Genomic DNA, 16,449 nt, shown 5'->3' with positions numbered 1-16,449 from the left:
GGGAATGGCCTCCAGGAGCAGTGGATTCGTAGTGCAGGCACTGGGCCCCAATAATAACCCTGGAGGCAAAAAAAATACAGAACAAAAAAGAAGAAGGGTAAGAAGAAGAAGGAAAGATGTAAGTTTGGGGAAAAAATTAGACCTTTATCCAGTAACATAGGCAAATTTCTGGAACAGCTTCAGGTGTTTGGTCAGAAGCATGCCATGGTGCAAGGTCTGAATATTGACAGCAGTTTTCTGGGTTGGCTGGTAAGATCTGGGAAGCAGTACAGCAGCCTAGCTTCTATACAATGGAGAAAATAAATGGTGATTTATGAAGATTCCTTGAGATCAGAAATAAACACAGGAAAACATTTTTCACACATTGCCTTGCACTTAAACCTCACCACCCCACCCCTAACCCCCATTTCATCTGGGATGAGAGATAAAGAAATGGGAACTACTGTTGCCTTTGGACAACCAGAAGGAGAAGAGCAGGTCGACTTTTGTCCTGAATTAGAGAACTGGTGGGCAAAGGTCACCTTCATCAGTGCAAACTGAATGGCTGAGAATTAGTCTTTTTCCTTTTAAGAAAAGTATATTTACACAATGGAATACTACTCAGCTATAAAAGATGGTGGGTGACCTCACCGTTTTCGGCTGATCTTGGATGGACCTTGAAAAATTCATGTTAAGTGAAATAAGTCAGAAACAGAAGGATGAATATGGAAGGATCTCACTCTCAAGCAGAAGTTGAAAAACAAGATCAGGAAAGAAAACACAAGTAGAACCTGAACTGGAATTGGCGTATGGCACCAAAGTAAAAGATTCTGGGGTGGGTGGGTGGGGAGAATACAGATCCAAGAAAGATGACAAAGGACTTAGTGGGGGTTGTATTATTATATGGAAAACTGGGAAATGTTATGCATGTACAAACTATTGTATTTACTGTCGAATGTAAAACATTAATTCCCCAATAAAGAAATAAAAAAGAAAAGTGTATTTATTATTATTATATTTTTATTTACTGTCACCAGGATCAACACTGGGATTTAGTGCTTGTATGGTAAATTCACTGTTTCCAGTGGTCATTCCCACCCCCCTTTTTTCCTTCTCCCTTTTTAATAGAGAGAGAGAGAGAGATTAAGAGGGATATGGAGTTAGAGAAAGAGCAAGAACTCTGCAATCCAGATTCACCATTCATGAAGCTTCCCCCATATAGGTGAGAACATGAACAATGCACTTTACTAGGGGTGTCACCGCCTGGCCCCTCAGTGTCTTTCTTTCTGGTACTCCAGTTTAATCACTGCCATCTTCTTTGAGCAGATCCAGTAGTCCTGGGTCCTCAAGTTTGGCAGAGTTCTCATATGATCCTTAGCTGTGAGTCAGTGAGAAGCCTAGGTTCTTAGTTCTTTCTGACTCCTAAGGCTATGGAAGAAGTAGAAAGGGCCATTATTTTTTATTGATCTTCTTGCAAAGGAGATGTTCATCATTGCTGTGGAACCCACATGGGATGGGAGTTAAGGTCTATTCTCTGTGCAGTTATTAATCATGGCTTTGGGACTAGACTATACTAGACTGTTCTGGACATTTTTTTTTTTTTTAATCAGAGCATTGTTCAGCTTTGGCTTATGGTGGTGCCGGGGATTGAACCTGGGACTTTGGAGTCTCAGGCATGAGAGGCTGTTTTGCATAACCATTATACCCTCTGACCTGAACTTTTTTTAAAAAAATTTTTATTAATTGAATGTGTGTGTGTGTGTGTGTGTGTGTGTGTGTGTGTGTGTGTGTGTGTGTATGTGGTGCCAGGACCTCACACCTCTATGATTCCATTCCTCATTGCTCAATTAATTTTTTTCATTAAAAAAGATTATATATATATATATATAGAGAGAGAGAGGGTGGGGAGAAAATGTGTTATGTTTGTGTGTGGGGGGTGTACACCCACATATATTGTGGGATTCCTGGCAGGAATGTAAATGGGAAGAGAGGGACAATTTATTTATAATATGGTCCATTAGCTTTGCTCCCCCTCCTCCCTCCCTACTTTTGACACTCTACTTTGCCCAAGTCTTCTGTTCCCTGTTGACCATGCTGTCATTCTTCCCAAGGTACCCAAAGTTGGGAATCTGCCCCTGACTACAGAAGTTCTCAAAAGCCTTGCAGCAACTCCAGCACAAGAGAAGAAACCTCAAGTGGCCTACAAAACTGAAATCATCGGAGGAGTGGTGGTGCACACACCCATCAACCAGGTGCTGGGGCCTGGGGCCTGGGGCTACAGGGGCAGGGAGAAGGACGTGGTGTTGTGGTGGGCCAGCTATGTGCTTGGAGCATTCATTGCACTGAGACAGTGGTGGAAGGGAGTGAGGGAGCCAGTGCAGACGGGGAAGTGAAGAAAGCATAGGTTGGAGTGGGTGTGGATTATGGCAATGCAGAAATTGAGGCCCCTGCTTCTTAAAGTTGTGCAGCCACCATGGTTCCACTCTATGCACAGGGGACAAACATGTGTTAACTTCATGGGAAATTGGACTGAGGAAGGCAAGGTTTTCAAGACTGAAAACCCTTTTTGGAAGGTGTGTGTGTGTGTGTGTGTGTGTGTGTGTGTGTGTGTAGGGATGTTTCTGTCCTCTTTCTCTTAGAGTTGCCCAACCTTCCTGAGTTTTGCTCTGTGGAAATATGGCATGGTGCTTGCTGGGAACAAAGTCAATTTCCTTTGTTGCTTATCTTTTCTTTGACATGGTGGGCAAAGGAGTTAGAGATGATTTGGCCAAATAAGGCTGGGTAGGGTCAGAAGTATGACTCTAGGAGGAGCAGTGGAAGGTGCTAATTCTGCTGCTGTTTCCTCGTAGAATGGTGGGGATGGGCAGGAAGGGAACGAGCCTGTGTCCCATGCCATCCTCCGAAGGTCTCAGAGTTACATCCCCACAACAGGCTGTCGTGTTCCCAGCGGACCCCCCCTCATTAAAAGCGGCTACTGTGTGAAACAAGGGAATGTGGTAAGTGTCAGCATTGGGGCTGGAGCAGGTGCTGGTGACTCCTGGGACACAGCAAAGGATAAAAGGAGGAGTGTTGGCCACTACCCAAACTAGTTATACTTCTAGGACCAGACATTTGCCCATTCAGGAAAGTGACTTTGACCCTGATAGGAAGAAACTTTTGCCCCCTCCCTCTCCCCAATACTGAATGTGGTATCTTGACTTTATGGGGAGTCCCCAGGAGGTTTAGAAGCACCATACTCCACTTCTTCTAAACTTTGTTAAAAAAACTTAAAATTCACATATTCACTTTCCATGTAAGATACCAGGGATCAAACCCAGGGCCTTACACATAAAATGGATATTGTATTACTGAGTTATTTCCTTAGCCTAATATTGTAATTAAAAATGGATTTAATATTGACATTTAGGTATAGATATTTAAAAATATTTTATTTATCTAAATGAGTTGAGAGAGGGGGAGAGAGAGAAGAGAAGGGGAGGGGAAGGGAGAGGGGAGGGGAGGGGAGGGGAGGGGAGAGGAGAGGAGAGGAGAGGAGAGGAGAGGAGAGGAGAGGAGAGGAGAGGAGAGGAGAGGAGAGGAGAGGAGAGGAGAGGCGAGGCGAGGCGAGGCGAGGCAAGGCAAGCTCTAGCACTCCTTCGTTCTGATTTATGGTGGTGTTGGGGATTGAACTTGGGACCTCAGAATCTCAGGCATGAAAGTCTCTTGCATAAGCATTATGCTGTTTCCCCTGAGCTTAATTTATTTAACTTTTATGACAGAGAGAGACACTAATGCACTACTCTACCATCCATAGAGTTATGCTTTCATCTTTCTTGGTACCAGCTGTCCCTGAGCACCAGTTTTTAGTCCTGGGAATCAATCCCGTACTCCTTTCGGTCTACAAGCCACACATGTCTGTACTCCCCTGTGACTTAGGTGGTTTTCTTTTTCCTTTTTTTTTTTTCTTTCTTTCTTTCTTTTTTTTTTTTTTTAACAGTTGTTTCTTTGACTCAGACCCGGAAGTGGCGCGCCTCAGCTGTCACTCTCTCAGTTTGGTGTCAGCTGCCCCTGAGTGCAGCCTTTTAGACCATGAATCTCTTCCTCACCCCATTTCTGTCCATGAGCCACATGTGTCTGGACTCCCCTGTGTCTTGGGGAGTTTCCAAAGAAATCCGAGTTGTATTTTGTTGGCATTTTCAAGTGATTTTTGTTGCTTTTCCTAGCTGACTGCAGAGAGCGAAATAACGTTCTCTTACACCACAGCCACACCTTGCTTTCATCTTTCTTGCTCACATGTGGTGCCAGAGACCAAGGTACATGTTCTACCATGGAGCCACTTGACTTTCTAATGTTCTGCTTTTGAACTTTTTATTTCAGCGCAAGAGCTGGAAACGACGTTTCTTCGCACTTGATGACTTCACCATCTGCTACTTCAAGTGTGAGCAGGTTGGTAGTATATCAGGGACCTTTCTTTTTTTAAATTTTTTTAAAAAATATTTATTTATTTTCCCTTTTGTTGCCCTTGTTGGTTTTCATTGTTGTAGTTATTATTGTTGTTGATGTCATCGTTGCTAGATAGGACAGAGAGAAATGGAGAGAGGAGGGGAAGACAGAGAGAGGGAGAGAAAGATAGACACCTGCAGACCTGCTTCACCGCCCGTGAAGGGACTCCCCTACAGGTGGGGAACCGGGGGCTCAAATTTACTCAGGTCCTTGAGCTTTGTACCGCATGCGCTTAACCCGCTGCGCTACCACCTGACTTCCATCAAGGACCTTTCTAAAATGATCATAAAGCCAGAGACACATGGGTGTGCAGCCGTGTGTGTGTGTGTGTGTGTGTGTGTGTGTGTGTGTGTGTGTGTGTGTGTGTGTGCAAGAGCAGAGACACAGACATACAGAGATAAAAACTATCTGTCTTATAGTCGGTTTTCCTACCTGCACTGTTAAAGGGATCTTAAACTGTCCCTTCACACCGTGAGCTGCTCTGTGGTTAGAGCCATGAAACATCATCTTAGTGTTCATTTTATTTCTTTTCCCTCTCTTGATGGTTATTCTGAGACCTTGCCTTATCTGCAATCTTGTTTTAACCCATCATTTCTTGACAAGGGGATTATTGGCCAAGCTAGCTTAGATCATGACTTTATAACAGTTTTACTTACTTGCCTTTTCATTTTTTTTTTCCCCCTTCAGGACAGAGAACCATTGCGAACTATCTTTCTCAAGGATGTTCTTAAGACCCACGAGTGTCTGGTCAAGTCTGGGTAATTGTTTCTGTTGCTCTTTTCTCATCATAACCCCCATCCCGACCCCTACTTCACTTGTAATATTCAGTTTTATATACTACTCTTGTGAGGAAGCTTTTTCAAGAGGCTTATTCCAAGGGCCAGGAGTGGGGTCCTGACTTCACCACATCAAAGTTGATGCAGCTAGGAGATCGCAGGAGGCAAACCCACCCTCTTCCCATTCATTAACTCACTCTGATTCTTGAGGAGGTGAGCTCACATGACAATTATCTGATGGGGGAAAAGAAAGAGGGAAGAAGAGAGTGGTGTCAAACTGTTTCTCACATGTGAGTTGGATGCTCATTCCGTGGGAGGACTGGGGCTTAGAGTGGGGGACTGCCCTCAGTGGCTCACTTTTTACTTCTTCTGACAGTATTGATCATGGCTTATGCCAGTGCCTCTTACCTGAAATTCCTGTGCCTTTTCCCTTTTCCTTTTGACAAAATCCCTGTTTCCCATCAACACAAAAGTGATTTGCAGCAGCTCCAATTAAGCAGAGAACACAGCTCAGCTTGTTTATAATGGTGCAGGGATTGAACCTGGGATTTTGGAGCCTCAGGCATGAGAATCTCTTTGCATAACCATTATGTTATCTTCCCCCACCCTAAAAAGCAAGTGTTTTTATTGTGGTGTGGTTGCAGCAGGAAATGGTTGCTTTTTCAAGTGTTAAGTTGCATAGAGTGATTTTGGGACCACAGCCCCTAGACTAGGATTCACCTATGTACTTAACATCAGATATGGGGCACCCTGGAATTAAACTTCAAAAATGCCAAGGAAATCTAATTCTTTATTGGCATTCTTTTTAAAAAAAAATTTTTTTTTGGTTATCTTTATTTATTTATTGGATAGAGACAGCCAGAAATTGAGAGGGAAGGGGTGATAGAAAGGGAGAGAGACAGAGAGACACCTGCACTACTTTTTCACCACTTGTGGAGCTTCCTCCCTGTGGGTGGGGATCAGAGGCTCGAACCTTGGTCCTTGCACACTGTAACATGTGCACTCAACCAAGTGCACCACCACCCAGCCCTTTTTTGCTTTTTCTTTTTAGATAGGATGTAGATATATTGAATGTGATTAAGGAAGAGGTGGCTCTGAGGCTCTTAGTACAGGCCTGCCACTTATCCAGGGGACCATAGTTAGGGAAGTATTTGACCCCATAACCACCTGGGATGAGGCACTTTTCAGCCGCTATGTCTTCAAATTCGTCTACTTTAAACTTGGTGAAACCACCCTTATTGAAGATAAGGGTCTCCTGGTAGCCAGGGAACTTAAACTTGGCCCTGTGTAGGGCCTCTATAGCATACTTCTTGTTCTATATCTTGGTAGAGAGGGACATGATGACCTGTCCAGTGTGAATGTTGGCCACTATTCCCTGGGGTATTATACAGGCACTCCACATACCTGTCTGGACCCCAGGACTAGAGACAGCAGGTGATCAGGCATGAAGTGAATATTCAGTGTGCAGGACTGTCTCCAAGGTCTCTGAGAGCAGCCTGTACAAGCAGCCTGCTGCAGAAACTACCTAGGAGGCAGCCATTATACACACCAGGCCTCATTGACTTTCACTCTGTAGTTATTTTTTTTCTTTAATATTTTATTTATTTTTGATGAAACAAATACAAAGAGAGAGAGACTAGAGCACTGCTCAGCTTGGCTTGTGGTGTTGCTGGGAATTGAACCTGGAACTTTGGAACCCCATCCTTGAAAGTCTTTTGTATAACCATTATGCTGTCTGTCTGAAGTTTTTAAAGACTGTATGTTAAATCTCTCCAGCTAACAGGTAGTGTGTGTGTGTGTGTGTGTGTGTGTGTGTGTGTGTGTGTGTCAAGCCAACATCATCACAGAAACTGCTGACAATAGTCAGATTGTCTTCACATGAAGGCATGGGAAGGTCTGACATGGAAACAAAGTGCTGTGTGAGAGGCCATGTAGTGGCATACCTGGTTGAGTGCACATGTTACAGTGTGCAAGGACCCAGGTTCAAACCACGACCCCCACTGGCAGGGGAAATCTTCAGGAGTGGTGAAGCAGTGCTGCAGATGTCTCTCTGTCTCTCTATATCTACCACACCCCTCTTAATTTCTGTCTCTAATAAATAATAAATAAAATTAAATTTAAAAAAGTTCAGTGTTCAAAGTGCTGGATGGTCCAAGGAAGTAGGCTCTGAACTGAGAAAATTAGACAAGTCCACACTGACCAATTTTAGTAAGTGAAAGTAGTCATTGACAAAAGCTCTGGAAGTGTGGTTTTAGAGACAGGTTATGTGAGGAGAAAAGGTTGGGCAGGACTGGGTTATTGAAGATGAATGGTTTCTGAACCTAGCGGAATTGTACAGATAGAGGTAAGGTCACCTGGGTATGTGGGGACAGCTTTGAAAGCCCAGATAAGAGGCCATTCTCGGGGTGATAAGCACTTTGCCTAGCTCTTTAACTACCAGAGTCAGAGTGGGTTCTGACTGAAAGAATGAAAAAGTTGAAGATCATCAGGGAAAGTAATCTTCAAAGCTCTGCTGTTTCCTTGCCTGTGAGACTGTATGGCATTGAATCAAACTGAAAAGTGACATGTCGTCTCTGGAGTGGACGTGGAAAAGTGGGGACTTGTTCCTTTGCTTTCCCTTCCTTAATGTGCCTGAAGAGTTTGATTGTTAATTTACATTCCTGTTGTTGATACCGGGGCTTCACTTCTTTAGGCTGACTTTTGTGGATGGAAAGACAGAGAACAAGATGGCAAGAGAGAAAGGCACCCTGGAACCCAAGTTTCTTTCAGTGTGGTGGGGAGCTGGGCTTGAAGCTGAGTTGTGTCCATGACAAAGGAAGCTATCCTAACCAAATGAGCTATCTTTCTGGCCCATGCCTGAAGAATTTAAAGGGAAATTAGAAAGAAAAAAAAAAAAAAGAATACATGTTAGCCAGAAAGAAAGAAGAGCCATCTCTACTTAGAAGCTCAGAAAGTGGGAGTTGGGTGTTGGTCTGGCTTCGCGAGAGGAGACAGACAACCCGGGACTCATGGCTGGGTTGCACGCAGTATCTCTTTATTCATGCAGGACGCAGCACAATCTAAGCCGAACTAAGCTAAACTAAAAACTACAAACAATCTTGTCCTTATAAATATACGAGCCCAGTAGGGTGGGAACAGGATGTGACGCAGAGAGGGTGGAGAGAAAAGTGACTGGTGAAAATCAGGGTATGACAAGGAGAGGGGGCCGAGCAGGCAAGAATTCTATCACTGAACCACCAATGCCCTGGAGGGAGGGAGGGTGGTGCTTGTTAACAGCGGTTATGTAAAAGGAATGAAGTGGTTATGTAAATAGAATAGTGTTAAGCAGGGGGGATTAAACTAATGAAACAGAAGGGGTTTTTAGAAGCATACCAACAATTCCCCCTTTCTTTTTGACTAATGGCCATAGTATCAGGATTGTGGGGTGAACAAAAACCTATATCGTACAGGCGTTTTCAAAAGAACTGGCATAAGACATGGAAAACAAAATAGGCGAGCAGCAATAACCAGTGTGATGCCAAGGGGAACGTTTCTTGCCTCAAAGGGCAAGGCCTAGCAGGCGAAAGGGCGTTTCTTGCCTCTGGGAGCGCTTCATACCTCTGGGGGCATCTCTTGCCTCAAAGGGCGTTTCCTGCCTCTGTGGGCATAATCTAGTAAGGAAGGAGAGTTTTCTTACTCTGGGGTCAGAGCCTGCAGGCGAGGGAACATGGTCTATAAAGTCTCAAGGCAATTGGCTGAAGTTAGTCTTTGAGAAACACAGCAGCGTGTACCAGTAAGTCCGATGGAGGTGTCAGTCCAAAGTAGCTGACCACAGAAGAAAATGCCAAGGGATGAAATGCTGCATGTCTGTCTCAATGGGGAATGTCAGCCACCAGAATTCTGCTTTTCTGTAGAGAGTGATCTTTGAAGTCTGTGAATCTGTTTCTTCAGGTCGTGCCAGGTCACATCATTGGTTTCCGGGGGTGTGTTGTAGTCATTCCATCTTGTGGGCGATGTCAGAGAACAGGATCCAAATGGATTTCCAGGAATTCCATTTGAGTAGATGCTTTTTCATGTGAAGACTTGACAGCTGAAATTCACTTACTTGTCAAACAAAACTTGTAGCAGATTAGAAGTTTATTATAATTGATAACTCCATTATAATTGGAAGTCCTTTCTAGTATGATTTTAAGGTTGTTTAAACAGTTTAAACTCAATAAAATGTGGAAAGGTAAACAGAAGAACCACGGTAGAAGCCTCAGGCATGAGAATAATTAACATAATCATTGCACTATCTGCCCCGCCCATAACTCATACCGTTTCAGGATTAAACATTTCAGATTTATGCCAAGACACAAAAAAGAAATCAAAGGAGGAACAAACAATTTTTTGGATTGTTTCTGGATGTCTCTAGAAATCATGGCTGTGTCTAGCATTTTTTTAAAGTCAATGTCATACAAAAATTCAGTCATTTAAATCACTCTTTTATGAAACAGATCTCACTATGTAGTATCATGAGTCCCCGGAGGGCGTCCTAGTCCAAAAAGCTCCTCGAAATTCCATTTGGGGTGCTTCTGACTGTTCCTGCAGGATTGCTTCAGACACCCATTTTTAAAAGCGTCTTCCCATCGAAGAAAGAATCCAATCAGGAGAGTAGAACTAACCACGTGTCTCCATTCTTGGGGACTGCCAAGGTACTGGAGAATGCACCTCAAACTAGAGTAGTCCTTCTCAGCGGGGAAACATGGGAGAAGAAGTCCAGAAAGTCCCAGTGGAAATCCCCATGCATATCCCAAAGTCTACGATCACGGTCATAAAGAACCAAATTGTGGCCTGGAGCAAAATGTAGTCCTTTTCCTCAGGAAACATGGGAGAGGGAATCCAGAAAGTCCAAGGAGAAATCTCCATGCATCTCCCAAGCTCTATGATTAGGGTCACAAGAAACCAAAGTTCCCGGTCAGGGAAACAAAGTGTGGCCCAGAGCAAAATGTTCCAGAGACAGAGTAACTGTCTCATGATGTAACAGTAGAGGCATTGGCAAACCTCTTCATAAGTAGAAGAGAAGACCATAGTGCATAAGTAGGCAAAGTCTTCACTTATTTGGGAGTTGCACAGGTCTGGTCCCACGTTGTAGGCGCCATTATGTTGTTTTCGCTGGGCTGGCTTCACAGGCGGGTAACAGACGACCCGGGACTCATGGCTGGGTTGTATGCAGTATCTCTTTATTCATGCAGGACGCAGCGCAATCTATACCAAGCTAAGCTAAACTAAACACTACAAACAATCTTGTCCTTATAAATATACGAGCCCAGTAGGGTGGGAACAGGATGATGCAGAGAGGGTGGAGAGAAAAGTGACTGGTGAAAATCAGGGTATGACAAGGAGAGGGGGCGGAGCAGGCAAGAATTCTATCACTGAACCACCAATGCCCTGGAGGGAGGGAGGGTGGTGCTTGTTAACAGCGGTTATGTAAATGGAATGAAGTGGTTATGTAAATAGAATAGTGTTAAGCAGGGGGGATTAAACTAATGAAACAGAAGGGGTTTTTAGAAGCATACCAACAGTTGGGTGGTAGCACAGTGGGTTAAGCGCACATGGCGCCAGCGTTAAGGATCCCGGTTTGAGCCCCCGGCTCCCCACCTGCAGGGGAGTCACTTCACAAGTGGTGAAGCAGGTCTGCATGTGTCTATCTTTCTCTCCCCGTCTCTGTCTTCCCCTCCTCTCTCCATTTCTCTCTGTCCTGTCCAACAATAATGGCATCAATAACAACAATAAAAATAAATAAATAAAATATATTTAAAAAAAAAAGCTCAGAAAGTTACAGCTGCAATGTGCTTCAAGTGGCTACTCTATTATATACATTGCACCAGATGCCTTATGTCAATAGAGTATGTCATTGATCTTTGTGATCACCAGTCCCCAGAAGGAGTTTGAGGTGTGTGTGTGTGTGTGTGTGTGTGTATTTCTTGCTACCATAGTTATTGCTGGGGCTTAGTACCTATATGATTCCACCACCACACCCAGTGATCACTTTTCCATCTGTCCATTTATCCGTCTATCCATCTATCCTCTCTTCCTTTTTGATAGAATGTATAGGAGAGAAGGGGAGCCACCTGTAACACTGCTCTACCGCTCATGACTCCCTCACCTTCCCCCAACACACACACACACAGAATGAGGAATTGAAGCCAGGTCTTCATGAATGATAACATGTGCACTCTACTGGGTACACCACAATCCAGCCCTTCTCAATTCATTTTATAGCTTATAAAATTTAAAAATATACATTAAAAATTTAAGTATATATATTCCTAAAAGACATTTTTACTAATTGGAATTAGAATTTGGCTCCAGGTCTGCCTGACCCTCATCTTGCTGTTCACTCCCTGGTGGGTCTTTAATATCAATTTCAAGTGTCAGTACAACTGGCCCTTCCCTTCCAAGTCCTCAGTCATGAAGATAAACCCATCTGTGATCAGCCCCTTGTGGACGTTTGTTTGACCTTGGCAAAATAACATACTGTCTAACTCCTGATTATATAGTTTATGTTCTCATATTAGGCTATAGATCTTTTTACTCCTTATTTATGCCTCACAGTGACTGGTTCCAAACAGGGGACATTCACGTGCTTTTAGCAATTTACTGTTAATACTTTCAGCTGATTGAGGTTTGTTACTGAGTCTCAACTACTCCTTCTCCCTTTCCTTGTTGAACTCAGGATCCCTCTTCTTCCAAATCTCACACCTAGACCAAATCATTTGTATTTTTAATAGCTATCAGGATTGTCACTGGGGCTTAGTGTCTAGACAATGAACCAAGGCTTCTGGTGACTACTTCTTTTTATTTTGATAGGACAGAGAGAAACTGAGAAGGGAGGGGAGAGAGAGAGGGAGAGAGAGCAGTACTTGCAGCCGTATTTAAAGCTCCCGGGAATCCTTGAGCATGGTAATGTGTGTACTCAACCAGGTGTGCCACAACTTGGCCTCCAGACCAAAGTCTCTTTTTTCTTTTCTTACTTTCGCTCTTCTTCAGTGTACTGTCACCTCAGTTCTGTGTAATGAGCACAGATCATGGACTGAACGAAGCTGAGAAGATTGCTGCTTGCATGGAAGAAGATATTAGAAATGAGGAGTTTGGCCCCATTAGGATTAGAAGCAGACGGAATTCATTTAAAATGTAGATTTAGAAATCCGACTTGAATTCAAATCCTGGCTCAGGGATTTCCTAATTCTGTCAATGGGCACATCACAGAACTTCTCTGATCCAGAATTTATTCATCCATAAAATGGGGAAAGTATTCAGTGACTTCTTGGATTGATGTGAAGGTCAGATGGAAGAACACACACAAAAAAGTCACTCAAGGAATAGATAGGCTGTTGTGTGTGTGTGTGGGGGGTGTGTTTTGGAGGCTACCCCCAAATGGATGAAAGTATTTACAGTTGTAAAATAAATATGTTCGAGGATGTGAAATAAATACAGTGGCTATAGTTAACAGTTCTATATTGCATATTTGAAATCTGCTAGGAGAATAGATCTTAAAAATTCTCATTACAAGAAAAAAATTAAGATGATGCTAATTAGTCTTTTTTAAGACAATGTATACACATTATTCATATTGTACTACTGAAATTAACCTATGTCATTTTATCTCAGTTTTTCTCTCTATGGTTAAAACCAGTGACATTTTCAGGTCCTTGAATTTCAAAGAAGACTCTCAAAACTACACAAAGCACTTCACATATCTTAGACACTAAATACACACACACACACACACACACACACACACACAGCTGTAGTCTATATAGCATGTAGTAGATCTTAGGTAGGAGATTTTAGAGGGAGAGGAACTGTATCTTGATAGAATTGGTATGACTGTGTGTGTGTGTGGGGGGGGGGCTGTTTTGTCCACCAAGATATCAAAACCTCCCAGCATCATCTAAAAGTAAGGTTATTGGAGACCTCTGCAATGTTGTTGTGGCAAAAGCTGAGTGAAGAATGACATAAGAAATGGGGGTTGTATTGTTAAATGGGAAACTGAGGAATGTTATGCATGTACAACCTATTGTATTTACTGTTGAATGTAAAACATTAGTTCCCCAATAAAGAAATAAATTAAAAAAAAAAAAAAAGAATGACATAAGAGCCTGTTCTCCATAGTCTTAAAGATTTAAGGACAGATCAAGTTCTATGTGTACTAGCATTCCTGGTAACTTTCTTTCTCTTTCTCCGTCTAGAGATCTCTTAATGAGGGACAACCTCTTTGAAATAATAACAAGCTCCCGGACCTTCTATGTGCAGGTAAAGAGCTCCCTCCTCAAAGACTTTGATGTGTGTTCTATTTCTGTGAATGGTATACCCACTAGCCCTGCCCTTTCCTTTGTTTTCTCTCTTATTTTGTTTGAAGTTTCTAGGTGATAAATTTAGCCCTTTGAGTCCCATTTAGGCCTAAACAGGATGTTTGCCAAAAGTTTCCCAACCATAAAATAAGAGCAGGTTGAGCCACTGGACTGGGGAATGTGAATTCGTACCAATCGCTGGCTGCTACTGTGTGTCGAGTAAGCAGAGAAAAGAAGAACTGGTCAGTGGTTTCACTTCTCCTTTGGGTGGTATTTATAAGCTCCTTCTATGTGTGGACATCACTGTGTTGCGGAAGGACTCCGGCACAGAGGGCCCTGTGCAGGCACCAGGTGCAGAGCCCAGCTGCACAGAGAATGCCATTGTTTGGGCCATGATGGTTCAGCTATCAGAAGCTTCTCCCCTCCACCCACAGCTTTGGAGTTCTCCCAAGTCTTCCTAAAATTAAAGGAGCTAGAAAGGCAGCTAGCTGAGCAGGGCCAAGTTCCTATCCCATCCTGCCTAGCAGTCCACAGAGCATGCCTTGATTCTTCCAGTAGAGAAATAATGCTGCATGTCTAGCTTTAAAACTGCCTTGCAGTGTGTTGGTTTAAAACTGGGGCCCTCTAACCAAAGCTTTTCAGGGTTCTGGCATCCTTTTCTTCTTGGTCCCGAATGCAATTCTCCACTAAACAGACTCCTTCCCACAGGGGTCTCGCCTGTTTTGGGCTCTAGGGCAATAGTACTGTGTTAGCTTGAGTCCCTCCAAGTTGGTCCTCCTGCCTGGGGCCCAGCAGACTAGCAAGCGGCAGGAGCCACCTGGGATTTCCATTCACGCAGAAGAGCTCATGCCATCGGGATCAGACAGAGTAGGGGGTCAGTAGAAATGGTTGCCAGAGGATGTTAGAACAGAGATCACTGACATTTTTTTTTTCTTTATTGGGGGATTAATGTCTTATTTTATTTTATTTTTTTAAGTTTTATTTATTCCCTTTTGTTGCCCTAGTTGTTTTATTGTTGCAGTTATTATTGTTGTCGTCCTTGTTGGATAGGACAGAGAGAAATGAAGAGAGGAGGGGAAGACAGAGAGGGGGAGAGAAAGACACCTACAGACCTGCTTCACCGCTTGTGAAGCGACACCCCTGTAGGTGGGGAGCCGGGGGCTTGAATGGGGATCCTTAAGCGGGTTCTTGCACTTTGCGCCATGTGCACTTAACTCGCTGTGCTACCGCCCGACTCCCGGGGGATTAATGTTTTACAGTTGACAGTAAATACCATAGTTTGTATATGTATAACATTTCTCATTTTTCCACATAACAATATGACCCCCACTCAGTCCTCTGCCATCATGTTCCAGGACCTGAACTTTCTCTCCCCTCACCACCCACCCCCGAGTCTTTTACTTTGGTACAATATATCAACTCCAACTGCTGACATGTTTAATCTCTAAGTATGGCAAAAGAATTTCCAGCTTTTGCACTAAACAGATTTTTTTCTTTCTTCAATGCATCTATTTTTATTGGACAGGATAGAGAGACATTGAGAGGAGATGGGGAGACAAAGAGGGAGAGACAATGGGGCTAGGCAGGGATGCACCTGATTAAGCGCACATATTGCAGTGGCAAGGACCTGCTTTCAAGCCCCTGGTCCCCATCTGCAGGGGGAATGCTTTACAAGTGGTGAAACAGGGCTACATGTGTCTCTCTATCTCTTTCCCTCTCTATCTCTGCCTTCCCCTCTCAATTTCTCTGTGATTATACAATAATGAATAAGTAAAATAAAATAAAAAGATTTGAAAAAAGAAACTTAAAAACAACAACAACAACAACAAAGGAGTAAGAAAGTGAGGAACCTATCAGTCTGCTTAGTTGAATTTGGCTGGAGGGAGAAAAGAGAGGCAGGGAGCATGCCCAGATGTTTGGCCTGAACCTCTCTTAAGGTGCTTGTATCACAGTCACCATCTTAGGAGCATGGAGGCAGGTCTGTTAGAGCAGAGGCATTAATAGCATTAATGGTTCCCTGTTTTTGGTATCTGTGGGACATTCAAGGAATCATAACAAGTTGATGTTCTGTGAAGGCTGATCAGTTTATACTGTCGGACACATTAGTGTTCTTTTTTTTAAATTTTTTTTATATATTTATTTACTTTCCCTTTTGTTTCCCTTGTTGTTTTTTATTGTTGCTGTAGTTATCATTGTTGTTGTTATTGATGTCGTCGTTGTTAGAACAGAGAGAAATGGAGAGAGGAGGGAAGAAGAAAGTGGGGAAAGATAGACACCTGCAGACTTGCTTCACCACCTGTGAAGCGACTCCCTTGTAGGTAGGGAGCCGGGCCTTGAACAGGGATCCTTATGCTGATCCTTGCTCTTTGTGCCACGTGCACTTAACCCGCTGTGCTACCACCCGACTCCCCACATTAATGTTCTTAATAAGCATTTGGTAATTGAACAGTTATAATAGTTAAGAATTCAGGATAGAGCTTTGAATTGGAAATAGTGATTTGGAAATTATGAAGCCCACCCCCCTAAAAAACTGTTCAAAAGATATGGCATCATCTCCGTGAGTTATGCGCATTATGAGAAGTTTCTCATCACTCTGTTTCCCATTGTCTTCTGCTCCCTACATTTCTGGGATAAAAGAACACTAACATCACCCTATATGAAGAAAATGAGTAAATAGACAAATCTGTTTATAGTTAGTTTAGCTTTAGTTAGTTTCTAGTTTGTTTGCATAGAGAAGAGTATAGATTTAAAATTCTTAAATATAAACATTAATTCATTTTAAATTAGCAACTACAAACTCATTTTTTGCAGAAGTGAACTTTTTAAAAAAATCTTTAAGTATTTATCTTCCCTTTTGTTGCCCTTGTTTTTTATTATTGTTGTTATTGATGTTGTCA

The 16,449-nt window shown here is 43.0% G+C and overlaps 1 protein-coding gene and 1 pseudogene across 1 annotated transcript in view; one reads left to right on the top strand and one right to left on the bottom strand.

Annotated features, from left to right (window-relative positions):
- The first annotated feature begins 204 nt into the window (after positions 1–204).
- PLEKHA2 (pleckstrin homology domain containing A2) overlaps positions 205–16,449 on the top strand; it is a 31,364-nt gene continuing 15,119 nt past the window's right edge. The window contains exons 1-6 of the mRNA XM_060171508.1: positions 205–249; positions 2,001–2,231; positions 2,829–2,975; positions 4,336–4,404; positions 5,149–5,219; positions 13,451–13,514. Of these exons, the coding sequence (XP_060027491.1) occupies positions 205–249; positions 2,001–2,231; positions 2,829–2,975; positions 4,336–4,404; positions 5,149–5,219; positions 13,451–13,514 (627 nt within the window). The remainder of the gene's footprint in view (positions 250–2,000; positions 2,232–2,828; positions 2,976–4,335; positions 4,405–5,148; positions 5,220–13,450; positions 13,515–16,449) is intronic.
- On the bottom strand, positions 6,706–6,813 carry LOC132537356 (small nucleolar RNA SNORA70; annotated as a pseudogene).

This window comes from Erinaceus europaeus, chromosome 2 (assembly GCF_950295315.1).
Source record: "Erinaceus europaeus chromosome 2, mEriEur2.1, whole genome shotgun sequence".
Lineage (NCBI taxonomy): Eukaryota > Metazoa > Chordata > Mammalia > Eulipotyphla > Erinaceidae > Erinaceus > Erinaceus europaeus.
The sequence above is the reverse complement of the archived record's forward strand: the minus strand, read 5'-3'. Positions and strand labels throughout refer to the sequence as shown.